Source organism: Phascolarctos cinereus, unplaced genomic scaffold (genome assembly GCF_003287225.1).
Source record: "Phascolarctos cinereus isolate Bilbo 61053 unplaced genomic scaffold, phaCin_HiC Scaffold_9;HRSCAF=440, whole genome shotgun sequence".
In the NCBI taxonomy this organism is placed as follows: Eukaryota; Metazoa; Chordata; class Mammalia; order Diprotodontia; family Phascolarctidae; genus Phascolarctos; species Phascolarctos cinereus.
Genome location: NW_027556402.1, coordinates 182,535,075 through 182,562,976, shown reverse-complemented (window position 1 = coordinate 182,562,976; position 27,902 = coordinate 182,535,075). Strand labels below are relative to the sequence as shown.

Below are 27,902 nucleotides of genomic sequence, written 5' to 3'. Positions count from 1 at the left end.
TTGATTCCATGATCAACCCACAAATGCCTATTTAACATTCCAGTTCAAATAGCTTGAGTTCTTTATTAAGAGTTTTAAATCTTTGGGAGGAGAAAGCCCAGTGGTATAGGGTAGAGGAATAAGAGTGTGTTTTCCACCTTTTTCTGCAGGCAGGACAAATTCTGGAATAAAGGAGAGGTAAAGCTATATAGGAGTGTGGCCCTAGGATCAATTCTTCTAAGCTGTCACTATGTTCCATGCTTTTTCCCTTTTTTCTCTTTTGAACTTTCAGATTTTCTGAAAACCTCAGAGGAAGGAAGCATAGTCTGTAGTAGAAAGAATGCTGGACCTGATGCTGAAAAAGCTAGGTTCTTAGAACTTAAGTTCTGTCATTTACTAGTTGTGATTTGGAGAAAGTCAGTAGCCTCCTATAAAAAAATAAGAAGTTAAGGGGTAGATGATCTCTAAGTTCCTTTTTTTTTTTTTCAGTTAGGCAGTTGGGGTTAAGTGACTTGCCCAGGGTTACAAAGCTAGTAAGTGTTATGTGTCTGAGGCCAGATTTGAACTCAGGTCCTTCTGACTCCAGGGCCAGTGCTCTATCCACTGCGCCACCTAGCTGCCCCTCTGAGTTCTGTTTTGGCTCTAATATTCAGTGTTTCTCTATATTTTGGCTGCCTCTAGCATTGGTGGGGAGGAGGGAAGGAGCAGCAATATTGGTTTTGTATGTCAGTTGTTTAAGTTTGGGATTATCTGTATATTGAGAAATCAGAATGAAGTTCAAGTCATGAAAGTTCAAGTCTATGTCTGCTGAATACATATATATTGCATTAAAAACACAACCATAATACAATATGTATTATTTGATGACTAAATTAAATTGTACCATAACCTTTAGGAACTCTTTAGCTTCTTGTGTTGTAATGGAGACTTGCTTCATCTAATATAGAAATAATTGGTCTGCCACTTGCTTTGGAAATCCATTTTTGTTACTATGAAGATTTTTCTTCCTTAATATCTTTTGTTGTGATTGCATTCATTCAGATGATGAAATTCTTGTATAAAGGAATATAAGCCATAGTGAAGATCATTTGTGTTAGTGGCATTTAACGAGAAGTATGTTGATTTTCTCACTTAAGTATTCTTTATCTTGTTTCATTAAGAAGTTTTTAAGTACTGAAATTTTCAGCTTGGTACTGAAAATAGATGTTTTCTTCTCAGTTATTAGTGGTTACAGTATTAAAATAATACAGAGTAGCATTAGTAACATTTTTCCACAAGGAAATATCTTAATGGCTATGCTGTCTTTGTCCTTTGATTATGAAGGAAAATCCTATCTTGTTTTGGTTTATCTACAGAATTATTTCAAACAGTCCATTTGATAAGTATATCTTTATTTTCCTTGCCATTTTTAACTACCTTTGCTACCATTCATTGTCTTTATTTTACAAGTGTATTAGCATTAAAATGTAGGACAAGGAAGAATCTTGCACATTTTTTTTCTCTTCACTCCCAAATGGTGAATTGATAAAGGAAAGTAGGAACACAGAAGAGAAACATGATTAAGGGAAGACATAAATGACTTTTTTCATCAGACTATTTTTGACTAAAGATTTAGAACTGTAGAATTTTCAGATTACTTCTAGAAATGATGCATTAAAATTGTTTCCAGCTGTTAAGATTAACTGTGTTAATTCTGCATCTTGTCACCTTAGGCAGCATAATAGGATGTGAAATTGTTATTCTTTTCATGGCATCCCTTGATCTTCTGGATTTTAAACCTAGTAAAGTTAAGCATTCTGATAGTATTTATGACAAAGCGACAAAATACGTTTAGTCATTTGGGACCATGCCTTTTTTTGGTATTGCTTCTAACAATAATACTTCTGTATTCAATATTGTGCTTCCATTCAAACCCTAGGACTTGGCTTTGAGATTTAGTTTTGTCACATAAAATGAATCCAGAATTTTCTTCTAGACAATTGCGGAAAAGAATTTGTAATCAACGGTAAAATACTTTTTCAAAGTAAAGTTTGCAAACTCTTAGCACTTAACTGAAACCAAGATTTGAGTTGAAACTTCATTTGAAAATGAAAAAAAATTTTTATATGGCTACTGTGTTCCCATAAACAGAAAAGTAAGTTTATCATTTTATTGCCAAGTTAATCATGGAACTGGATAAATTATTCTTAAACTAATATTCTTTTTCATAGATCTTGGTGCATGGTTTTGGCTTTTAAATAAGGAGCTTTTAAAAAGAAACTATACCTTTCTGGAAACTAAAGTAATTGAAGGGGCAGCGAAGTGGTGCAGTGCATAGAGCTCCAGCCTTGGAGTCAGGAGGGCCTGAGTTCAAATGCGGCCTCAGACACTTGACACTTACTAGCTATGTGACCCTGGGCAAGTCACTTAACCCCCGATTGCCTCACCAAAACGCAAAAAAAAAATAGAAGAAGAAGAAATTGAGTCTGAGACATTCCTAGTATGAAGGCATTTCACAAATAAAATTAATAAGCAACGGAATCTTTAAGTGCAGAATCTAGATAAAGGGAGTAATACAGAATTTCATCAGCGTTCAAAGGGGCCTTACATCCCATCTAATCCAACTCGTACCTGAAAAAGAATCCCCTCTAAAACATAACTCTACAAGTAGTTATTTTGTTTTTGAAGATCTCCAGTGCCGCCTTCCTCCTGAAGGGACTATTTCCTGAGACAACCCATTGCTCTTTTGCATAATTCTAATTCTTAGTCTTTTCTTACAAGTTTCCTTGTAACTTCTACCCATTGCTCTTAGTTTTGTCTTTTTGGGGCAAAAAAGGACAATTCTAATTGCCCTTCCATGTACAGCCTTTCAAATACTTGAAGAGTGGTTCCTGTTATCAAAGCTTCTTTTTTCTGTGTTCTTCCTTTCTTTAGGCATTATGTGGCTTGATCCTCTGGTTACCCTAGTCTTAATGTTCTTTAGCTTGCCAGTGTCTTTCAGATGCAGTCTGGCTGAAGCAGAATGTAATAGGACTTAAATCTCTCTCCCTCCTCCCCCCAGTTCTTCAAATCTAAGTCTCTTTTTAATGTAGGGTAAGATTTTATTTGCTTTCTTGGTTACCAGATCAAATGTTATTGGCTTATGTTGAACTTTTAATGCACTACAAACCCCAGAACTGTTATGCCTCTTCCATATTTTTCTTGTAAAGTACATTTTTGGAACTCAATATATTTTATTTTATTTTATTCATTTTGAACTGATTTTATAATCTATCATGAACTTGAAAAAAATTTGTTGATGCCTTAAAACATATACACACATAATATACCTTTTGACTGATGCTCCTCCCACATTAAGTACACTCCATTGTAACAAACAGTTGTAGTAGAGTAAAACCAACCAACACATTAGCCATGTCTAACTACATATGGCCTCATTTCAAACCTATAGTCTGCCATTTCTCTGAGAGGAGAAAAGCATGCTTCCTTGTTAGTCATCTAAAATCATAATCACCATTGCTTAATACATGGAACATGGTATTGAGGTCTTTTAATATTGTGGATTATTTTTATATTATTATATTGATGCCTTTTATTTTTACATCATAGTCCTGTTCATACCACCGTCTCCTAAGCAATGAGCCTTGTCTTTTAACAACAAAAAAAACCCCAGCTAATTGTAACCAAATGATACAGAAACCATATCTTGTTAAGATTTTTTAATCCTGTGCTAGATATCCATCCTAAATGTATGTTATACAGTTACTTCTGCTATAACATGACATAGAAGTTCCTCAAAAGCACTATGCAGACTTTCAAAATAAATAACACAGAGCTTGAAATTGGGGACACAACACTTAAAAACTTCACCAGTGACAGGGAAAAGAAGATAAAAACCTAATAAAAATGGCAGCACAGTTTTATTCATGTTAAATGGTTAAGAAATACATAAATACCACAATAAATAGTGGCTATACCCTGCTACTTTAGACAAAGGCAATGGCAGAAGGGGAAGGGGTAGAAGTAGTACAGACCATCTTTTCCTCAACTTAAAATTCCTACTTGCTGTATCAGAAGATTTACAATAAATATGGCAGTTCACCTTGAAAAATAGGTTTGCTTGTGGACATGGGCATTAGAAAGTTGCTTATAGCTTGTGAAGTGGTACCATTTTCTGCATTCTCAAATGTTTTTCTTGGGGAAAGCTGCACAAAAACAAACTCTGAATTTGAGTTGTGTTATTACAGAATTGGCTATATCCATTTGATAAGCATGTTACAATCTTTGCTTTTAGATGGGGTAGGTCTTGTTATTTTCACCCAAGCAGGCAACCAAGCCTGGTGAATTAGACTCACTTAACTATAGTAAATAGTGATTGAATTATTTATGTTGACCATTTCATTTGAGCACCTTTTATGTTTGAGGCACTGTACCTAGCTAGGAATACAAAGATAAATGTTATAAAAGTTTTGCTTTCAAACAGCTTACAATTTAATGGTAATCAAGTGTGGTTTATTGTTTTCCCTTGGATAGAGGTTGATAAATGCTTGACAAAATCTTATTCCTAACTCTTCTTTTTATCTAGATTCTAAATAAATCACTGCCCTCCTGTTTGCATGTATCTTAATGCCATTAACTGCCTCTTAACATATTGCAGTTTCCTAGATTTAAATGGCAAAATGGATCTAAAGTCCAGGAAGGCACCGTATTTTAAACACATAAGCTGGCACCAAGTCATAATGTAGATAAGTTACATACTCAGATTTTCCCTGTATTTCTCATCTCCCTACCAAAAAACAACAGCAATAATAATAATAATAATAATAATAATATAATAATAATAATAATAATAATAATAAACCCTTGCCTTGACTTTGCTATCCTATACCCAAGCTACCATCTTATTCCTCATAGTCAATTTAAACTTGGGCCAGCTAGGTGGTGCAGTGGATAAAATCCGGTCCTGAAGTCAGGAAGAGTCATCTTCATGAGTTCAAATCTGGCTTACTAGTCAGATACTTATAGCTGTGTGATACTGGGCAAGTCATTTAACTGTGTGCCTCAGTTTCCTCATCTGTTAAAAGAACTAGAAAAGGAAATGGCAAACCATTCCAATATCCTTTCCAAGAAAGCCCCAAATGGGGTCACAAAGGGTTGTACACAGTTGAAAAATAACTGAACAACAGCAATTTAAATTTGAACTTTTGTTTATGCATGGGCTGTATACAGGCATTATGCTAAGAAATGGGGAGATGAATAAGGCAGAATCTCTACCCATAAGGAGCTACTTGCAATTCAGTAAAGCCCTTCTACTCCCTGTTAAATTTTCTGAAAAGGACATCTATGCTTACTGTTTCACCACTTTATTACCTAGTCATCCTTATTTCCTTATGACTTGAGGTCTGCTTTCTTGATTTTTTTTTTTAGGCAATTGGGGTTAGGTGACTTGCCCAGGGTCATACAGCTAGTAAGTGTCAAGTGTTTGGTCTGAGGCTGGATTTCAACTCAGGTCCTCCTGACTTCAGAGCCAGTGCTCTATCCACTGCGCCACCTAGCTGCCCCGCGTCTGCTTTCTTGAAAGTTATCAGGCAATAAGTATTAAGTGCCTACTATGTTCCAGATACGATGCTAGGTGCTGGGGATAAGAGTACACAATAAATGAAAATTTACTATATACAATGATTTCTCATTACTGAACCTACTATTTTTTCCCAGTTGTTAATTCAATTTCACCTCATTATAGCATTTGACCCAGGTTGCCTACCACCCTTTCCTTGAAACTGTCTTCCCTTGACTTTTATAACTGAAACCTTTACTGTCACAGAAGAAATTTGCCATACCTACTGTGGTTCTTTTTCTTATCTCTCTGAATTTTTATTACATCACTTTCTTGATCAAAAACATCCGCCTATTGACTCTCCATGATCAGCATTCAAGGCCTTCTAAAACCAGTCTTCTTTCAATTCCCTAATAAAGTCACACTGATTACTATCCCTTCCCTCCTTCAAATTCTGTAATTCTTTGATACCACTTTTGTGGCACTCAATTACTGTTGTTTTATGTAACTTATTTTCTCCTATATATAACTATTTTCTCCTACCCCAACCCTATCTAGATTTTAATATTCCTGGTCTTAGGGGCTGCCTCTTAATCATTTCCATGTTACCAACCAACCCTCGATGTAAATATTCATATGCATCTTGCTCTGTATTACCTTCAGTTGTAAAGCATGTTAACTTGTTGACTTACTATTTTGGGTTTCATCTCACTTTTGGAGCTATAGCTTCTGCCATCTACCTGTTACCTAAAACCAGATTATATGCATTGTCTGTTTAAATAGTTCAGGCAATTTTTTCTTCATCCTTGCCATGAAGATGCAGAAGCTTCATTCTCTTATAGGCACTATCCAAGCAGACTTTTACCTTCCCCACATAGCCAGATTTTTGTTAATTTTTCTAAAAAGTAAGAAAGGTTAAATATTTGCCTTGTAATATTATTCTCTTTTATGTTAATGGAACAAGAGTAATTTTGTTTCATCTGATCTTTAAAAACTATTCAGACCATAACTTTCCTTCATGAAAACATCAGTGATTTTTGGATTTCCTTTGGGGAAGCTAATTTTTCTTCATTCATCTATTTACAGACTATTGAGTATGTTGTTCATTAACATTATACTATGTATATTTGGGGTTTTTTTGCCCTATTTATGAAAATCCTGAATTACAATTTTATCATTTGTTTATATGTTTTAGGCCGTTCGTCCCTCTTCCCAATAGATGATGGCTTGCTGGATGATGGCCACAATGACCAAGTTGGTGTCTTAAATTCACCCACATGCTACTCAGCTCATCAGAATGGAGAGAGGATAGAACGTTTTTCTCGGAAAGTTTTTGTTGGTGGTCTTCCTCCTGATATTGATGAAGGTGAGTTGGTATTTTTGGTTGGAGAGGAACACTGGAATTGCAGACAGCATAGGTTAATTTTTTTTTTTTAAGGACCGGTAAGTAGCCATCTTGAATAGTCTTTCAAAGTAGAACTACTCTGATAAATTGAAGATACTTTGCTTCTTTTTTTTTTTAAGTAGCTGGGATTAAGTAACTTGTCCAGGTCACACAGCTAGTAAGTATCAAGTGTTTGGTCTGAGGCCAGATTTGAACTCAAGTCCTCCTGACTTCAGGGCGGTGCTCTATCCATTGTGCCACCTAGCTGCCCCTAGTACTTTGCTTCTTAAACCTTTTGCAGTATACATTCCTTTATATCAAGATTTCTGGACTCTAATTAACAGCATACTTAATTCTGAGCAATATTCAACATAGTAGTTTTCTTCAGTAGGATATAAGGTGAATATCAATGTGAACCCAGTCTGTCCTGTGGCAAACTTTGATTAATTCTGATGTACTATAATTTTTCAAATTTTTTCTCTTTTGATCTCTAATGAAGCATTTAAAGTAGAACTTATAGCATAGTTTTGCTTATAACATAAAAACAATACTGCATCAGGTAGTTCTTTGGATATATACTCTAGATATAACTTAGCATATGCTGCCTAGTTGTTACGCTAATCTGTTGTTTTGTAATTTTACTATGATCCCTGTTAAAGACCTCTTCATCTAACTATTCATGCCATAGAATATTTAAAAATTCAGTAAATCAATTTAAATTAATGCTTAATTGATTATTCTGGTTATGTTTCTTCAGAATGATGTTTTTGTAGAGAGAATCTAACAATCAGATAGTCTTTAGATACTAGTTAACATCTTTATAAGCTAGTTTTTATCTCTTAATTCAAGTTCATACAATATGTTTTCTAGCTTACCTTATAGGGGTTTTTTTAAGTTATAGATTTTTTTAATTTTATTTTTACTTTCAGTTTCAAATTCTCTTTCCACCTCCTCCTCTACGCACTGAGATGCTAAGAAATATGAAGTATTAAATCTCAAAACTGTATTAACTTCTAAAAATTACAGAGTTTCTTTTCGAAGGAGAATTGGAAAAGCTGACTTCTAACTCCTATCATTATGGGTTTTTTTTAGATGAAATTACTGCTAGTTTCAGACGATTTGGGCCTCTGGTAGTAGACTGGCCTCACAAAGCAGAAAGCAAATCCTACTTCCCACCAAAAGGTAAAAATATATATATATAGTATATATGAGCTGAGAGGTTTCATTCTTATTTTACCTTTGCTGATGAATGTCAGTCACTTGGTGCATATAACTTCTTTTCAAGTGATTGTGTGTTCTTTGTGTATACATGCATATGTGCACCATTCTTTCAGGACATCTAACCCTTAGCATTTCTATTAATTAGAAAAAACCGACCATTAAAATGGCTCCAAGAACGGTCTTATTGGGTCTAGGTGAAATTCAGAATCAGCCCTGTACATTGCACGTTGGAACATGTTTGGTGTGACCCAAACACTTCTTGTTTTTCTTGGAACACACTCTCTGAGACAGTTTCCTTTGACCATGAATTACTATCAGGAGGGTTATGGAAGCAACATGATAATGTAGTGGATTCAGGTCCCAGCCGTGTTAACTAATTTCTATGCTGACCTAGAAAAAGGCACTAACATCTTTGAACCTCAGTTTCTTTAGTTACTAAATCAGGAGATTACCCTAAATTACTTAAGACCCCTTCTAGGTATGAAATTGTATGTTCTTAATCAGTTATATTCTGTGACTATAGACATAGTGCATATCTTGGTATGTCATCCAGAACTGAATGTTGTTTTACTTTATATTCTTTATAAGATTTGTAAGACTAGAGGACATTTGTACTTATATGTTTTTAAAAGCATAGTTATTTGTGAAATGGGGGAGAAGGGGTGAGTCAAATTTTATTGTAAGCAACAGTTTTCTAATCAGTCATTAAATATTAACTACCACTTAACAGTAACAATGAAACAGTCTTATTTGCAAGACCCCTGAGCCAGCAGGGGTCTTGCCACCTTCCCTCTTCCACAAATGAAAAGTAGCTTGCTCAGTAAATAGATATATAAATATACACACACAATCATTTTCTACGCTATTTTCATCTTCTTGTACTGTGTTAGGAAGAGTTTTATCACGGTTCCTGTTCTGTTGTAAACTTTAATAGGTTCGAAATTTCATGCAGAATAATGTTGATACCTTCTATTTTAGATTAATTTATTCATTCAGAATTTGGCAATCATTTGTCAAACAGTACACTGAACTTTCTACGTTAGGTATTATTACAGATACAAAAATGAAACTTTATTGTCTTTCAGGGGATTTGTAATCAAGAAAAATAAGGTTTAAAAATGTCAATACAGAAGCAAAAAGTTGTATGTAATTAATTGCCAATTAAATGATATATAATAAATAGTATTTTAGGGGCAGAATAGATCATTTCAAGCTGGAATGATCAAAGAAGGTGAGATTTGGGCTGAGGATGTACGTAAAAGCTCTTCTGATGGACTTGTGCTGCAAGTTAACAGTTTGTGGAGCATGCTTTGAATCCTTTATGGAATTGAGTACTTTAATCTCTAAAACTGAGAGTAGTTAATTTATACTCTGTCACACTGTTGGCTTTTTGTTGTAGTTGTGATATAATACCCAGTTTTGGCCGCACAGTGTGAGGGGGGACGTTCTTGGGGGGAAGTTTGTTTTTGTTTTGTTTTTTAGTTCTAAGTAAATCATTTCTTATTGTATAATGAGATAAATTTTCGTGGATTGGCATGATAGTTTCTTTCACATTGAATAAAGATCATAGTACTCTATATTTGTATGGAAATTTCATATTATAAGATTACCTGTGCTTTTCAGCTTCCAAAAATACCATTTGGTATGAACTTCTAGTATAAGTTCAAGTACCTGCCTTGCATTTAGAGTAACCTTTGTGTTCCACGCAGTCCTGATTTATGACCAAAAACTAGGTATGACCACAGGTATGCAGGGAGGCATCAGGAAAAAGTGCACTTGCTCCTGATATATAGAGATTTGATTGGGGGAGCTATTAAAACCTATGCTATGTTCTGGGAGTACAATGACCACCCCCCCCAAAAAAAAAAGGCTTTCACATCAAGTATCTTTCTACTTTGTGGATGTGGTAGGGAGGGGGAAATACAGCATATAAGCAGATAAGAATATATATCAAATTGAGGAGTGTTAATAACCAAGGACATCAGGAAAAACTTCTGGTAGTAAATGGCACATGTGATCTCCTGCTCTAAAATCCTGTTACATATATGTGCAATTTATCTCTTCAAAGCTGTAGATTCTAACAGGACATGTTAGAGGTGGGACGCGTTCTAGGGCAAGGATACAATATATTCAAAAGCAGAAGAGGAAGATGGAGCACCGTGTTAAGGAAGCAGAAAGTAGGCAGGTTTGACTGGAATAGAGTGTGTGAAGGAAAGTGTAGCAGTCAGTAAGTCTAGAAAGGCAGGTTGGGCCAAACCAAGAAGGGTCTAGTTGGCAGGGCCACAGTCAGGTTTTCTGCCGTGACCTGTGCTTTAAGAAGACGACTTTGGCAGTTGTTAGAGGATGGAGTGGAGAGAAGAGAGAACCCATCCTCCGCCTCGCTGCCATCATCTTCCTAGAATTGTTACAAATGTAGACTTAAGTCTGTGGAATTCCTTTACTAGCTTAGGCTGATATTTGATTCAGAGATTGAGCAGAGAATCTTTAGGGGAGCTCTCAAGGCCAGAAACACTTCCTTCAGAGTAGTATGGAAATACAAAGAGGCTCTGTATTTATTAATCCTGTATGCTAATTCAGTACAACATGCACTTTCTGGGAAGATTTTACTTGTCCCTGAAACTTCCACAGGGAGCTGAAATGAACTAACATCCTCCAACACCCCATATCTCCCTCTTAACAAAGACTTCATTCTACCTGTGGCATCCCTCATGGTACATTATTGTTGATGAGATGGATTTTGTTTTCTGTTACGTGTGTTTTATGCCTGTTCAATAAACAGTATTAATATTCAGAAGGAAAATGGGATTGTTGTATTTTCCCTTATTTAAAAAAACTTATGTTGGTTTTTTTTTTCAGGTTATGCATTCCTTCTCTTCCAAGAGGAGACCTCTGTTCAAGCACTGATTGATGCTTGTATTGAAGAAGATGGAAAGCTATATCTGTGTGTTTCTAGCCCTACTATCAAGGACAAACCAGTAAGTAAATATTATGCGGCCCTAGGCTAATAACTACCAGGTTTGCAAAATTTCTTCAGAAATACTGTGCGCCAATTCTCACAGATTCTGAGACAATTGGGTTATTTACCAAACTTGGTGGTCTTGATCCTTGTTCAAGACCAGCAACTGGACTATGGACATTAGCTAATGACTAGGGCTAAGATTGACTCTCAGCAGTCTAAATGTGCTTTGTTAGTAAGTAGAAAGGTTTAAAGTAGTATGTACTTTTTTAAAAATAGGTTCAGATCCGTCCCTGGAATCTAAGTGATAGTGACTTTGTGATGGATGGGTCACAACCCCTTGATCCTCGAAAAACAATTTTTGTTGGAGGTGTCCCTAGGCCATTGAGAGCAGGTAAGTAGAAAATCTCTATTGATTTGCCTTATAAATCTTGAGCGTTTCAGTTTAATAAATTTTCAAAATTAATAAAACATAATTTAAGTTGAGCTTACATTTATGAAATTAAGAAAACCATTAACACAACAAACTTTTTTTTTTCAAGCATGTCTTTTAGAAAAGCTCTCTTCAGTTTGGGAGATTTACTGTCCACATTTAAATAGGAGGAATTAAGACTAACAAGATTTACCATAGAAGTAGAGAACCTGAATTCAAATTTTACCACATGCCTGTGTAACCTTGGATAAGTCATTTAAAACTCCCTGAACTTCAGGTTCAGCATCTTTAAAATGAAAGAATTGGATTAGATGGCCCATAAGGTTCCCTCTGTCTGTAAATTTGCAGTCCTGTTGGGCTAAAAGATGATATTCAGGATTCCTAGATGTTTGGAATTTGTTCATTTAGGAAATATTGAGTATCTGCTACAGGCAAGTAAGATGATAATGGTCCATGCCATCACAGACTTTATAGTTTAGGAGGGAAAATAAAAAAGCATGTATACATATATACAAATAGAACGTAAAGGAGTCAATAAGAACTACAAAATCAATGCTTTGGGAGTTTAAAAGGAGGGAAAATAGCAGTTTGGAGTTGTAAACTTTACGTAATATTTTGTATTAAGGGAGTGCTTCCCGTATGCTTATGCAGTTATGAGTTATTATGCTATAGCTATTTGTCTGTTTTGTATCGTCCTCTCAGCCCCCACTAGACTGTAAACTCCAAAAAAGGAGTTCTTTCTCATCCAAGCTTTGTATCTTCCCCTAGCGTAGCAGGTTACTCTGCTCTGCACAAATTAGATGTTTAATCATATATGTTAGTATTGGGTTGAAATAAATTGTTACAAGATATATCCTAACAATATCCTTTCAGAATATGCAAATTTTGTGATTATTTAGGGGTGAATGAGTGATCAATATCAAATAGTTGCTAAAAATACAGCTGCATTTTGAAATATTTAGCCAAGGAAGAATTCCTCCCCCCCCTCCCCAGTAACCTAGACATTGACTAACTTTCTGGAACTCATAAGAGATTAAATTTAGAACTTAGAACATTCTTTAGAAATTTCCTGTAGTGCCAGGGAATAAAGTATTTTGTGGTGTATTTTGCCAGAAGTTCCATTTTTACCTTCCATTCATTGATCTTTCAACAACCCCTGAATGTTGTAAGCTTCACACAGACTGCTGCATACTTATAACCTCCTTAGAAGGTAGCAACACAGGTAATTGGCATATTTTTAGAAAAACTATGCCAAATATTTTAAATGATGTTTTCACTTTTAGTTGGATGCTCTAATAGTTAATAAAATTGAATTGTGGCATTTTTTTATGTTAACCTAAAGAAGCTTTTTAAATGAGTTGTTAGATAGATAGGTCTTTTGATGTGAGAACAGAATCCTGGATCACTATAGATTAACACATACTACATCAGAACTCAGTTAAAGACATAATACTACAGTACTACCTATATACTAATCAGTTTTGGTCAGTATCTAAAAAGCATTTTTGTTTTATTTTGGTTTTTGTTATTGAACCAGTGCTTCTAGGTATGGGTAATTCCAGTATCGAAGGAGAATACATCCTTTCTCTTCAATTCTTGTCTGTGTTTTTTCCATAAACCTTTTTTAAAAATCTACCAGTGAACTGGAGGGCTTCTTCTCATTCTTTTAATATTTCAGGAGTACCAATGTATCAAACTTTATCTCTCATTCTTATTGTGTGGCAAACCCATTTCCATATCCAGAACCATACATGTCCCTTGATAAAATATTAAACTACTGTAATGCAACTTATTAATTGACAATATGCTTCATCCTGCTTAAAGCCCCTGTGTCTCCACTGTCCTTTGTTGTTGAAAATTTTGATTTTTCCAAGACATTTATGCAACATGATTTGCTTGTTTCTAGTCTCCTTGCCTCAAATCTCTCCCCACTTCAATCCGTCTTTTGAACAGCTACCAAAGTAATTTGCTTAAAGTACAGGTCTGACTACATCATTCCCCTAATCATTAAACTCCAGGGCCTCCCTATTAACTCTAGAATCAAAAAATAAAATTCTATATTTGGTATGAAATGGCTTTCACAACTCATTTTTCGAACTTCATTACATATAATATTCCTTTTCAAGCAAAGTACAGTCCAGCCAGACTCACCTCCTTTGTTGCTCTTCATCTTCTGTCTCTGAGCCCTTTTACTGACTCTTCCCAGTGCCAGATTTGCCTCTCCCCCCTCACTTCTGTCTCTTAGAATCCTGAGCTCAGTTCATGTACCACATTCTTCATGAAGCCTTAAGTGATTCCTCCAGATGCTCATCCCTTACCTCTAGCTTATCTTGTTTCTATTTTGTATGTACTTATGTATGTTCATCTTGTCTTCTCCAGCTTGATTATAAGCTTCCTGAGGACAGGGACTATTTAACTTTTATCGTTGTTCCCAGCACTTAGCATCATGCTTTGTACATAGTGAATGCTTAATAAATGCTTGTTGATTGATTCTCAGTCACATAAAAGTTAGTGGGAAACTAATGCTGTTAAACATGTGCATTTTTGTGGCCCAGAGTGGCTTAATATCATTGTGACTACCGCACAATTTCCGAAAGCAGTTTAAGTCTTCTTCCTTCTCAAATCTGAATTCAACCTTCTGTTTTGCCTAACATCCTAATAAAATAACTTGGTATGCCCATCTGGCTATATTTCTAGAAAATTAGTGTGAAAAGAAAAAAAAATTTCCATGTTCTTTATCCTGTTATATATACTTAGATCAATTTATTTTGTATTTCTTGTACTTCACTGAGGGAATTTGTACCATTTCAGCAACCAATTCAATTAGTATAGTGTTATTTACAAATCATTTGGAGAACCTTGCTATCAATATAGATTTCTTGTGTCATTCTAACTTGGGTGAACATCTTTCATGATATTGGTGAACAACTTAAGTGAATAAGTCTTCTTGTTAAACACATTTCTTGATGTCAATACTCAGCAAATCTTTTATCTCCAAAGTTAAATCTGTCGTAATCTTGTCTAAGAAGTGCTGCAGTTGGCTCTTCTGAGTTTCAAATACTACTATAAAATAAAAAATAAACAGTGAGATCTTGTAGTCTCTTTACCTTTCAGTTGTGTTGAAGCATTCTTTATGTAATGTCCTTCAAACTTTGACAATTTGGTGTAAATGGCATAGAATACCTGTACACATATATATGCACACATATTCTACTAATGCCCGTTATTAAATAGAAATTTCAACAACCTTTCAGAGGCAGCATGCCAAGTCTTCAGTTATTCACATTTTTCTTAAGGTATCTATAGAAGGGGAAGTGGCAGCCACCTCTAGGTCGCAAGTGAACTCTCACCTCCATATTTGTGATAATGTAGCAAATGTGACAGTATAGCTAAGGAAAAACTGGTCAGTTTTTCTAATACGATGGCACATACATTGTTCTAGCCTCCTGTATGCCTAACAGCAAAGTGAGTACTACTTCTCAGTAAACCTGTTTTCTTGGTACCGATCTTCATTCCATGATCTTTTGTTTTATTGTTAATCCAGAAGCAGTAATGACTTTCAACTTGTTGTTTCTGTATTAGCAGTCATATTGGGAGAGGTCACCTGACCAAGAAAACAAGTAGAGTTTTGCAGATTGTTGGGTATCTTTTTATGGTGCTTGGGCAACAACTTATGAGGACCTTGTGTTTTAGTGTTGATTATTTCCACCTTCTGATTTTCATTCAGAAATGCATAGCAGTTAAAATATTTTGTCAGTATAACAACATATAGTGGATCTTTGAAAAGCACCACCAATGATTTGCTTTTTGCCACTAAAGCATTACAGGTTATATACATTTTTGTCTATTTTGTATATACTGAATATTGAATCATCATTTTTGAAAGTATATTATTTGTTAAATTGTCTGCTGAATAGTAGGTAATAAGTAAAAGGTAATCATTAAACCTTTTTAGGAATCCCCTTTAGTCATAATAAATGCAGTTGATGTATGTTATATCTTAAACCTGCCATAATTCATTCATAGAATAAGTGAATGGTTTTACAAATTGATTTTAAACAATTAATCTTTAATAGAATTTCCTACATACCAGCTTACGTATTCCAGCCTGGTGATTAATTTTTTGACTCCAGCAGTTCACAAAGATGATCTAGTAAAGTATGGAGAGGTTGCAGTTGGTAGTGGGGAGTACTCAGTCAATCAGTAAACAGTTATTAAGTTACTTCTATGTACCAGGCACTGTGCTAAGCACGAGAGATACCAATAAAGGCAAAAATAGCCCTTTGCCTTGAGGAGCTCACAGTCTAATACAAAAAATAAAGACAAAGGTAACATATACAGGATAAATTGGAGATAATCTCAGAGGGAAGACACTAAGATTTTCACACAAATGAAATTGCACAGGACTTTTTCTTTATAAAAGAATTTTAGGTGTTGAAAGGATTACCAAAAAATGTTTTCCTAGAATCTGTGTGAATTATTAACTTGGGAATCACGTGAAAAAATCAGATTTTAAAATAAGAAGGAAATATAAAGGTAAAAACATCCATTAGTTGTTTTCCACCACTTCACATGTTTGGAAAGGGGTTTGCAATGATGTTATAAATATTCTGTGTTATAGTAGAAAGAGAACCTCACTTAGAAGATGTCAGTTGAATTACAAGCCAGCTCTGGGCAAATCTTTCAAACTTTCTGAGCTGTCATTTTACCATTTTCTCATCTGTAAAATGGGAATAATAATATACTACCTATATCTTAGGGTTATGAAAAAAGTGCTTTATAAAGCATTATAGAAATGTGTCCATTTTTTAATGAATAGTTAGATTTGTTATCTGCACGAGCCAGTTTTTTTTTTAACATTTTAGCCAATAACCTTTTTTAACCCCTTTTTACAAAATTTCCTATTACAGTGGAACTCGCAATGATAATGGACCGGCTGTATGGTGGCGTATGTTATGCAGGAATTGATACAGATCCAGAGCTGAAGTACCCAAAAGGTGCTGGGCGTGTTGCTTTTTCCAATCAGCAGAGTTATATTGCTGCCATTAGCGCTCGGTTTGTTCAACTTCAACATGGCGATATTGACAAACGAGTAAGTTGTATGTTATAAATGTGCTAAATTTTACATATTATAAAGTGTAGTCAAAAGTACAGCTCTAAAAGTTCATTGTGATAGTATAAACACTTATGAGTGTTATAAACTTACCACATATCCTCTTTAATCTTAAGAGTTATGTCAAAATATTTCTGAATGTACAAAATCCTTGCACATTTTAAAAACTTTTAACCTTTAACTTAGGGTACTCAGTAATAGTGATCATTAATGATATATAACAGGGAAATTACGTTTTCTTATTATAGCTTATATGTACTTCATTTCATTTAGTCATAGAACACTGCCATTTCATTTGTTCACATCTTTATTAGCAATATATCATTAAGGTAGATATTTTTCCTGATAATAGCTATTTAACTCTAGTAATAGTTTCTGTCATACAGGCTAATACTGAAAATTTAAAGACATATTTAGACTTTATGAAGATCTTGTATATGTCATGTCTAAAGTCACTCCTATGGGAATTCTAATGCAGATTAATGTCCAAAGCAGGGAAAATATTTATTAATTATTGTTCTATTTTATAAATCTTTTCTAAATGCAAATTTATATAAATGATGGGCTATTTTAGATGATCCCTAAGGTTCTCCTCAACACTATGCTTCTATGCAATTCTGATTAAGATGTTTTGCTTAGGTTTAGCCAGGAGTAACCCTCCTAAATTGTGAACTCCCTGGGAGGGAAGGGGAAAGGTCTGTTTATTTCATCTTTGCTGTCTCCCAGTAAGCATTTTAAATGCTTATTAAATTAATTAGTAATTGAAAATGCCTTTGTAATTCATAAACATGGCAAGGTCAGCCAACTCTTCCATATGTTTGCCACTTCTGAACAAGGTATAAAATCTTTTCAAAAAAAAATATTGAGGACAGAAGTATAAAACAAATCACAGGTCCTAGAATTTAATTCTAGATTTTGTAACAGTTAAAATTGGCACGTGCATTCGTTGAAGAAAATTGCTTTTACTTGTTTGTTTGACTTTGCTATAATCTATACTATCTTTAGTCTTTTTCCTTTTCTCGGATTAATGATTTAAACATAAAATACTTAAAAAGTAAACAGTTCATTCTTCTCTATGCTAAATAAGTGAGACTGTATTACTATTATATACCTAAGGACATTACATTTTCCAAGTTAGAGAATACCTGATTCCCTCACTGTACTGTCATTAGCTTTAATAAAGGCTGATGTTTGAGCTAATCCCCCCCTACACACACACACGCACAGGCACACACATACACACACACACGTGCCACAGCAGACTTAACATATTAAAATTCTTTGATAAAATTTGAGGTGATGACAAGAAGATTTGCCACAGAGGCTCCATGCCCATATGGTACCCGTTAACATTTGGGCTGATCTTTCTAGATGAAATTTAAGCAGTATTTCAACTCTGTACTATAGATCTCTGATGGATATCCTAATTGGAAGGCTATTCTTTATTGTATGAGCTGGAGGCCTTTTAAAGCATCTAACCCTTGGTTGGAGAAGGGGTGGATCTCAGTCTTTCTTCTTGTACCATGAAGGCTTTGAAAGGTTGCTTCCTGGAGAGAAGAGAGGTAGCCATTTTTAAGCTACTTACAGGGGTTAAATATTGATGGCAATTGGGACTTGCTTCCATATTTATTAACTGAATCCTTATATATAAGATTAGTATTTTCCCAGGTCTTGAAATCAGGGTGGGGAGTAAGTATAGGAAATGTATAAGCAAAGTGAGTAGAAGCCCAGAACACTCACAAATGAAAATAAGTCCATTATTTGTCATTCCAACTATGTATATGACTTTAAAATCTTTATTATTGTTTTCTAGGTGATACAGTTAACTAGCATATCCATATTGATTTTTCTTCTGTGACTCACCCTTTCTCACCTTCTGTGCAGTCAGAATTTGGACTTTAAAATGCATAAATGTTTTTTATTATTAAATTCTGTTTGGTTTTATTTAGCTTTTCATTGTAATAATGGAAAACAAAAGTTTCATACTATAAAACTAATTGATTTTTGTAAGGAAAATTAAAAATAAAAAATTACTTTAGAATTAATTTCCTTTTTCACTACTTGAAGTGTGTTAAAACCTAGAAAAAATAACTAGGTAACCCCACAGTAAATGGTCTCTGAAGTTTGCAGTTTTATCTAGAACTGGAAGAGGCTTCTGAGGCTGCCAACCACTTCATTTGGAGATGAGAAAGCTGAGCCCCAGATTGGTTCAGTGACTTTTGTCCAGTGTCACACGTGTGAGAGGGCAGTGGGATTTGGATTGAGATTCTCCTACTCCAGAGTTCAACCTTTATATATGGGATTACTTTAAGCGCTGTTTCTCTTCATTTTCCAAGATGCATATTTTCGAACATGAAGCAAAAGGTTACATTAGTTCTTGGCATGAGGACCTCAGTGTTGCAGAGAGATGGTCTTCAAATACCTACTGTGTGCGTCCAACTTTATACTTGGCACTACAGAATAGATAATACATAGTCAAGTTAAATTTTAATCTGTATCCAACAATTCAGTTCAAAGTTTATTAACTACTAGTGGTTAATGAAGTACTAGATTTGCAGTGGAGATCAAGGTTCAAATTCCTTCTTGGGTACTCATTAGCTGTGTGACCTTGGAGAAGTCAGTTAACCTCAGGTTCCTCATCTGAAAAATGAAGAGCTGATCTCACATCTGGTTAACCCTGCACCGGAAGAGGAATTTTTCTTCTACATTAGCCCTGACAAGTAGCCATATAGTTTCAATGTGAAGACCTCTGAAGGCAGTCTAGTACACCATAGACAAAAGATCTTGGACTTGGAGTCAGTGAACCTGGGTTTGAATATTGACTGTGTTAACTTGGACAACTTACTTAACCTTTCTGGGCCTAGATTCCCTCATACTCAAACACCATGATGGGAACTATAATACATGCCCTGATGTCCCTTAACTCTCTGGATCCCCAGACTCCTTCCCCCACCTACTTTCCCATCCCTCAAAGCAGCACATTCTACTTTTTGAATAGCTCTAATTGATGGGAAAATTTTCATTACTTTGAGCCAAAATCTGCCATTCAGCAATTTCCTATTGATCTTAGCTTTTTCCATTTTAACAAATCAACCCTCTTTTACTTGACAAAACCTTCGATACTTAAAGAACAACTCTCATGCCTACCTTTTCGTTTCTAGACCAAACAACAGTAATTCTTTCAGTTGTTCATCATATGGCATGGTTTTTTTATCTCTTTATCTGGAAAACCTACCCAGATATACTCTAGCCTTTTTTTCCTAAAATGTGGTACTTAGAACTGATTGTAGCACGCAGCATATGATTTTATCAGATCAGAGTATAGTGAGACTGTTTTCTCCCTTGTTTTAGATATTATTTGTTATTCTTTTGATGCTGTGTCATCTTTATGATTTCATTAGTTTGTTGGAAATTTTGAGGTTTGGAAAGTGTGTGGGGGGGAACAGGGGCATGCTCCTGATTCATACTATTGATTCTTTGAGCTTGTAATCAACTAAAGGCCCTAGATGTTTTGTTTTGTTTTGTTTTGTTTTCATACCAGACAGTACAAGCTTCCGCTGTCATAGTCTAATGCTTTTTTTTTTAACACTATGATTTCATTTATCCCCATTACATTTTGCCATCTTAGATTCAGCTAATTGTTGAATTCAAATTGTCATCCAACATGTTAGCTGTCCCTCCTAATTTTGTCATCTACTAATTTGATAAGCATTCCAACTTTGCTTCCTTTTTCCAAATCACTTAATACAAATGTTTGACAATACGGAGCCAAGGGATGATCTGAAGATTCCAGTGGAATAGAGTTAATTGTGAAGCCACCTAATTGGACTGTGATTTATCTCACAATAAACATTTAGAATATATCTCATAGAATAAAAAAGGTATAGGAAGCAATATGGAGTAGTAGATAGCCATCCTTGGAGACAGGAAGATCTGGGTTTATGTTCTGTCTCTTAACACATTCTGGCCGTGTGACCCTGCGTATGTTACTTAGCCTCTCTGTTCACATAGGCAACTCCCTAAGTCTATAAGTTGTAGAGTAGTTGCTGCTCTGCATTTATTGAGAGAATCCTCACTGGTAGTTGCTTGTACCAACAGATTTGGACCAGAAAATGGAGATATATCCAGTCTTATCCACAAGAATAGAAAAGACTTGTAAGACACTTTGCCAAAATGAAAGTAAATTAGGTCCATAGCATCTCCTGACCGACCAGTCCAGCAACCCTTTCAAAAAAGAAAATTAGGTTAGTCTATTATGCCCTGTTCTTAGTGGAGTGACTTCATGCTTTTAGTCATCACTGCTTCTTTTCTAAATGCTGATAAATAATTCCTTCTAAATTTTGTTGTCTGATTCTGTGTGCAAGCTCAGTAGCCTATAATTTGCAAATTTTTTGTTCCATCTCTTTGACTATCTTAACCTTTAATTCACTGCTAACCATTTTAGTTCTATCTTTTGAAATGTATTCAAGGATCATTCTCCTTGGCAGAAAATATAGAAGCAACATAAGAATTCTTTTCTTTACTTTTGAAAATCAAGACATTTGGTTCAAAGATGACCAACATTGAGGGACTCAGACAATCAGCTTATTGTTTTGGTACCCGGGATCTTATTGACACAGATGTAGTGACTCATAATTTTTGAGGTCAGGGAAGTGTTGTCTTTCATCTCCTCACTTACCTTCGCTTTCCATACCTTTTTAAAAAATCTAAATTGACAATGAGTTTCCTTTTCACCTACGTGAGCCTCAAATATATATTCTTCATTTGAATTATTTGTGTTTATTTTGTACTCAGAATTTCATTCTTGAGAAATTTAAGTTGTGAGAGAGGGACAGGAACTGTGATTTCATTGATGTAAGGAACTTCCTCTACCAGTGCAGGTTGGCACCTTCTCTGCAACTTCTCATCTTTGGAGAGGTGCTGCGAATACTTGACAGGAGTTGAATAACTTACCCTGGATGACCTAGTATGTGGGAGAGATGAAACTTGAAGCTACGTTCTCCTGACTGTGAGCTCTGAGGCCAGATCTCTCTCTATCATCCCCCAATTGACTCAAAAACTGAAATTTATTATTAAGAAAAGTTAAACATTTGTCAGCTATATTCTGCTTTTAAAGAATTTAGTGTTCTTTTCTTTTTATTTATGTGCATAGATATGTATGCAGATGCTTATTTAGTGTGGCTACCCCTTCTACTGATAGGATTCCAACTCCCTAATGTCTTAATTGATAATAGTGCTTATGAGCTGCTATCATCAAAACGATTCTTTACCTGGTGGCTAGCTTTCTGGTGACTGGCCTCTTTGGAGTTAGCTAGCCTGTCGATTAGAAAACAGAGGTACTTTTCAGAATCAGGCTCTAATAGCCTTCAAGAATTCAGTCACCTCCATGTCATGATAAGGCATCAGTAGATTTTTAGTGACAGGAAGGAGTGATTGGAAGTTAGTGGCTATGGAATTGAGAGACAACTGTATTTTTTAATTGCCATAATTATGTGGATTTTTCCCAACAGTCTTTCTGTTAGAAAAGATCCTTTTTTGTTACTTTCATTTATGAAAAGGAAAATATTCCCTTTTTTATGGAATATACATAGTGCTTATGTTTCTGAATGCTCTTTGAAGAGAAAAAAATCAATACAAAAATTACATGGAGGGAAACAGCTTTTCCAGAGATGAGGTGAAAAGGAAATCAGAACCGTTGTAATAATCATCAAAGTATCTCCTTATTTTTTATTAATGCTGCTAGCCTCTCCAGTCTTATACTTGTGAAGCTGATTTTTTATTTTTTAGCCATATGTAAGACATTATATTTATCTTTATTAGATTTCAACTGATTGATCAGGTACTCCTCCCTTGAGGGTAGGAGGGTAGAATCCTAAATCTTTACATACAGAATGCTGGCAATCTTGCTTTCCTTTCTCCTATTATTTACATGCCTGCGTTCCAATCCCCATCAGACCACCCACTTCCCCTCAAAAAAAATTTCTAGTTCTTATATTTGCAAATTTGATGAGGATACCAACAATGCTTATATTCAAGTTGAAACAGAGCCAAGAACAAATTGTTGACTAAACTCAATGGAGTCCAGTCATTAAACTAGTTCTGAAATCACCTAATTGTTCTATCCATCTACCCATGTTTATTATCAGCAATGAATTTTTCAAATACTCTGCTGAAATTTAGGTAAAGTATGCTATCATTCTCTGATCTAGCAGTCTTGACAGAAAAAGAAAATAAGATTATTTGTCTGGTATAACTTTACTGAAGCAATCAATATATTTGCCACTTCTTTTTCTAAATGCTCATAAATTATTCCTTTAAAATAAAACACGGTAGAACTTGTGCCTTATTAGAGCATCAAGTTCATTGGCCTATACTTTGCAGACTCCTCCTAGTCTAAAAATTTGAAAATTAGGATCATATATGCTTCTCTCTAGTTCTCTGACACCTCTAATTCTTCAGATGTTCAGCTCAGCAATTGTTTATGTTGATGTTTTTAAATCACTGGGGGTTCTGCAGGCCCACAGTTTCAAAATGTTAGAACTGCAAGGGACCATACAGTTGGATATAGTGTAACCCCATTCAGATAGGGGAAAGAGGCTTGCCTAAGGTCACACAGAAAGGAAATGGTATTTCAGAATGATTCTAGGTGTTGCGAGGTTGATAAAATTAGCAGCCTTCGGTTTTGATATAAGCCAGCTTTTCTGTCAAAGTCTTATTCTTTTCACTACACTGTGCTATCTCTACATTGTTTAGCAGTGACAGTGATAACTCATAAATTTAGTGTGTCTACAGTTTACAGAGTTTATAAAATTAAACCAAATACTTGAGATACACACTCACATAGAGTCCAGCACATATACTTTATATAGTATAAATCATACTATGTATAGCTTGTAATTATAGGGGGGCCAAAAGCCTCAGGGCAGCATGGCCACTACTTTGATTTTTTTTTTTATCTTCAGCTCTTAAGCCACTTAATCTCATCAACTCAAAAAATAGAGATTGAGTAATTATGCTGTGATTAGCAAGAAATAGAATTTATTTTAAACAGAGAAACTTGATTGCTTCCATTCATTTCTCATCCTAGAAGCAACAGTATGGTACAGTGGGAAAAGCACTGAATTTGGAGACAGATGTTGTTGTTGTTCAGCCTTTTGGTTGTGTCTGACTCTTTATGACCCCATGAACCAAAGCACACCAACCTCTTTTATCCTCCAGTATCTCTCAAAGCTGTCCAAGTTCATGTTCATTGTTTTCATGACACCATCCATATCATCCTCTGCTTTCTTCTTTTCCTTTTGCCTTAAATCTTTCCCAACATCAGGGTCTTTTCTAGTGAGCCCTGTCTTTTCATTATGTGGCCAAAGTATTTAAGGTCCAGCTTCGGTATTTGACCATTCAATTAATAGCCTGAATTAATTTCTTTCAATATTGATTGATTTGATCTCCTTACTATCCAAGGGACTCTCAAAAGGCTTCTCCAGGCAGCTAGATGGCACAGTGGATAGAGCACTGGTCCTGGAGTCAGGAGGACCTGAGTTAAAATTCGGCCTCAGATATGTAACACTTACTAGCTATGCGACCCTGGGCAAGTCACTTAACCCCATTACCTAGACCTCCCTCCCCGCCCCCACGAAAAAAAAGAATCAAGTTCCAGAGATCCTATAATATATAAAACATGTGAAAGAACTAGAGATATTTAGATAAAAAGAAGGGAAAAAAAGTCTCCTCCAGCACCATAATTCAGAAATGTCTATTCTATGTCACTTGGCTTTCCATAGTAGTCCAACTCTCACAGCCATAAATTGCTTTTGGAAAACCCATAATTTTCACCATACAGACCTTTGTTGGCAAGGTGGTGTTTCTGCTTTTTAGTATGCTGTCCAGAGTTGCAGTAGCTTTCCTTCAAAGGAGCAAGCCTTGTTTAATTTTATGACAGCAGTTGCTCTCTGCAGTGATCTTTGAGCCCAAGAATATAAAATCTGACACTGCTTCCATTTCTTCTCCCTCTGTTTGTCAGGCAGTGATGGGACCATTTGAAAAGATCTTAGTTTTTTTGATGTTAAGCTTCAGGCCAGCTTTTCTGTGCTCCTCTTTCACCTTCAGCAAGAGGCATCTTAATTCTTCTTCACTTTCTGCCATGAGAATGGTATTGTCTGCATATTGAGATTGTTGATATTTCTCCTGGCAACCTTATTTCTAGCTTTTGATTCATCCAGCCTGGCATTTCACATAATATACTCTGCATATGAGTTAAATATAAGGTGACAATATATACAGCCTTGGCATACTCCTTTTCTGATCTTAAACCAATCAGTTATTCCATGTTCTGTTCTAGCTGTTGCTTCTTGACCTGTATACAGATTCTTCAGGAGACAAGTAAGATGATCTGGTACTCCCATCTCTTTGGGGTCTTGCCACATTTTGTTGTGATCTACCCAGTCAGAGGCTTTAGTGTAGTCAATGAAGCAGAATCTCCTTGCTTTCTCCATAATACAGTGAATGGTGGCAATTTGGTCTCTAATTCCTCTGCCTCTTCAAACACCAGCCTACTCTTCTGGTAATTCTTGGTTCGCATATTGCTGAAGCCTAGCTTTTAGAATCTTAAGCTTAACCTTGCTGAGACAGATTCTCTGGGCTCAAAGATGAATTTTACCAGTAACTATGTGAATGACCCTAAGCGAATCACATAACCTCTCCAGGGCTCAGGTTCTTTGTCAGATAAGGGGGCTAGACTGAATGACCACTTAGGTTCTTTCCAACTTAAATATATTATCTTAACCATAAAAAGATATGAGATCTTGAGAGGGCAAAGCTCTGCTAAGATACAGAGCACAAGTTGGACAGAAGACTTAGTGCAGAAGCAAAGGTCCAAATGGACGCTGTTCCAACTCCTTCCATATCAGGTCTTCTCAGTTTGACTCCTATTATTTTGTTTTAAATATTGAGATTTCTCAGAATACCAGGCATACCACATGATAGGTTTACATGTGATTTGTATCTCTGGCCACCTTAATTAAATAACTCCAGATGACTCTCATTGACCATCTGATTGGTATAGAGTAAATTAATTTTAGAAGTTGAAGAGTAGATATGTGGCAGACTTGCCAGATCTAAAATGTAATCTACTTTGTTTCTATTACTACTGTTGTGTTATTTTAAAGGTTTTTTTCTAAATGTGTTCACTGCAGTTAATGTATTTATCCACTGACTAGAATATACGTCTTAATAAAATTACAATTGTAGACTTCTGATGTCATCATATTTACCTGTTGTATGTGTGCACACACATATACTACGTAGGTATGAGGATGATTAGTGTTTTTCCAAGTACTTTAAGAAAAAATGATGGTACTGATACAGTGGAAAAGCACTGGCACTGGTCTGAGAGTCTCTGGATACCTGAGTTTTAGTTCTGGCTCTGACATTTATTAACTCTGTCACAATGGCCATGTCACAGAGTTTTGCTGGTAAAAAGGACCTCAGCCTCTCTGATCTTGAGTTTTCTTATCTGTAAAATGGAAACAGTGTTTTATACCAGCTGTCTCACAGCATGGTTGTAGGAAAAGCTCTTTGTAAACTTTAAAGTACTGTATAAATTGTTAATTTGGGGATACTAATGTTAAACTTGTCTTTATATGTAATTTTATATTTATCCATTGAAAAGACATGGGATTAATTTTAGTCCTCAAAGAGCTATTTCATTGATTTTATAAATAAACATTCATCAAAAACCTACTATGTGCTGGTGCTGAGGGAGAATCAAAAGATAAGTATAATGTAGCCACTGCCCTGGAAAAGCTTACAGTCTAGTAGAGGAAAATTACCATTGGAAATAATGACATTCTTCCTTTCCAGTTTCTGTCTTTCTCCAAAAGAATCCTGGACAAATGCTGAAAGCATTTACAACATGGTTTTGTTTTGCCTTTTAAAGAATTTTCCCTGTGTTTCCATCTGTAGGTGGAGGTAAAGCCATATGTATTGGATGACCAGATGTGTGATGAATGCCAGGGTGCACGCTGTGGTGGAAAGTTCGCCCCTTTCTTTTGTGCCAATGTCACTTGCCTGCAGTATTATTGTGAGTTTTGCTGGGCGAACATCCACTCTCGTGCAGGACGTGAATTCCATAAGCCATTGGTCAAGGAAGGCGCTGACCGCCCACGTCAGATCCACTTCCGCTGGAACTAAGTATAGTGAACCAGCCTCTGTTTAAGGAAAGATGGGTGCATGTGTCTTACTGTGTTTGAAGATACTGACGTGCAGAAGAAATAAGTGCATTCTTCTGCTTTTCACCCCAGCTATCAATACATGCATCTTTATCAGCAGCCAAAACACTACAAGCCTCTTGTTTTTCACCAAAACCCTACATCTCAGGCTTACTAATTTTTGTGATATTTTCATGTTAAAATAAAATGTTTTTTTGTATTTTCTCCAAGTTATTTTTATATGTAAAGTTAAAACTAGGTATGAGAATGTTTTTTGCATAGGGGCACACAGTCTGCTGCTATATTTAGTGGGTGAAGCGTGCACTTATTTCTAAACATGGGTTTTTAACTTCAAGATCTGCCCCAGTAATTTACCAAAGGTAGCAAAATAATAGTGAAGATGGAATATGTCTGCTACAAAAAGCTTATTTTTATTGTTGCTATTTTCAGTGTATACATAAACTAAAAAAATTAGGGTTGATTTTTGCTCTCCATTTTGACTTGCAAGAAATAATACCTCAAGATAATCTGATTTATTAGCTATTTTTAAACATTTTTAATCACAAGCTGTATTAGCTTTGCTGCTATATAGGTGTTATGTGTAATGCCACCTATTAATACGGGATTGAAAACGTTTAAGACATACTGCATTGCAGATGAAATGCAGGCAGCACAATATGGCCTAAACTGCCATAGTTTTAGAATGTGAAGAAAAATTGCATGTTTACTTACCTGTATACACCATATGCATGCACTAGAATTATTTACTAACCAGAGGTGAGTTATTGCAAATGTTCAGGAATAAAAAAAAAGAGCTCTCTTGAATCTAGGTAGCATGAGCAAATTATAAAATTTGTTCCAAAAAAAAAAATAAACAACAAACTTGCATGCATTATTGTGACTCAAGTTTTTAAAAATGTCCTAAATGTGTACAATATGCAAATTAGTTTTAGATTAGAAAGTGCAGCCATTTTGTGACCTGGTCGGTAGTGGAATTCGATTTATGCAGACTGGATGTAATATTTGTAATCCCTGTGCAATTCTGTGATGTGCGGTTCTAATTCGTGTGGAGTGA

At 35.4% G+C, this 27,902-nt stretch overlaps 1 protein-coding gene across 10 annotated transcripts in view; it reads left to right on the top strand.

Annotated features, from left to right (window-relative positions):
- Positions 1 to 27,902, top strand: part of CPEB2 (cytoplasmic polyadenylation element binding protein 2) — a 110,636-nt gene that overhangs the window by 48,729 nt on the left and 34,005 nt on the right. For 8 of the 10 annotated variants that reach the window (XM_020993104.2, XM_020993096.2, XM_020993060.2 and 5 more), the window contains 6 exons: positions 6,711 to 6,881; positions 7,992 to 8,081; positions 10,977 to 11,095; positions 11,356 to 11,470; positions 16,420 to 16,601; positions 26,583 to 27,902. The exon at positions 26,583 to 27,902 is cut by the window's right edge and continues 2,701 nt beyond it. In XM_020993104.2, coding sequence (XP_020848763.1) covers positions 6,711 to 6,881; positions 7,992 to 8,081; positions 10,977 to 11,095; positions 11,356 to 11,470; positions 16,420 to 16,601; positions 26,583 to 26,810 — 905 coding nt within the window. In that variant the 3' untranslated portion in view covers positions 26,811 to 27,902. Of the gene's footprint in view, positions 1 to 6,710; positions 6,882 to 7,991; positions 8,082 to 10,976; positions 11,096 to 11,355; positions 11,471 to 16,419; positions 16,602 to 18,435; positions 18,563 to 26,582 lie in introns of those variants that run through there. The other 2 variants (XM_078148710.1, XM_078148711.1) reach the window with 2 other exon arrangements.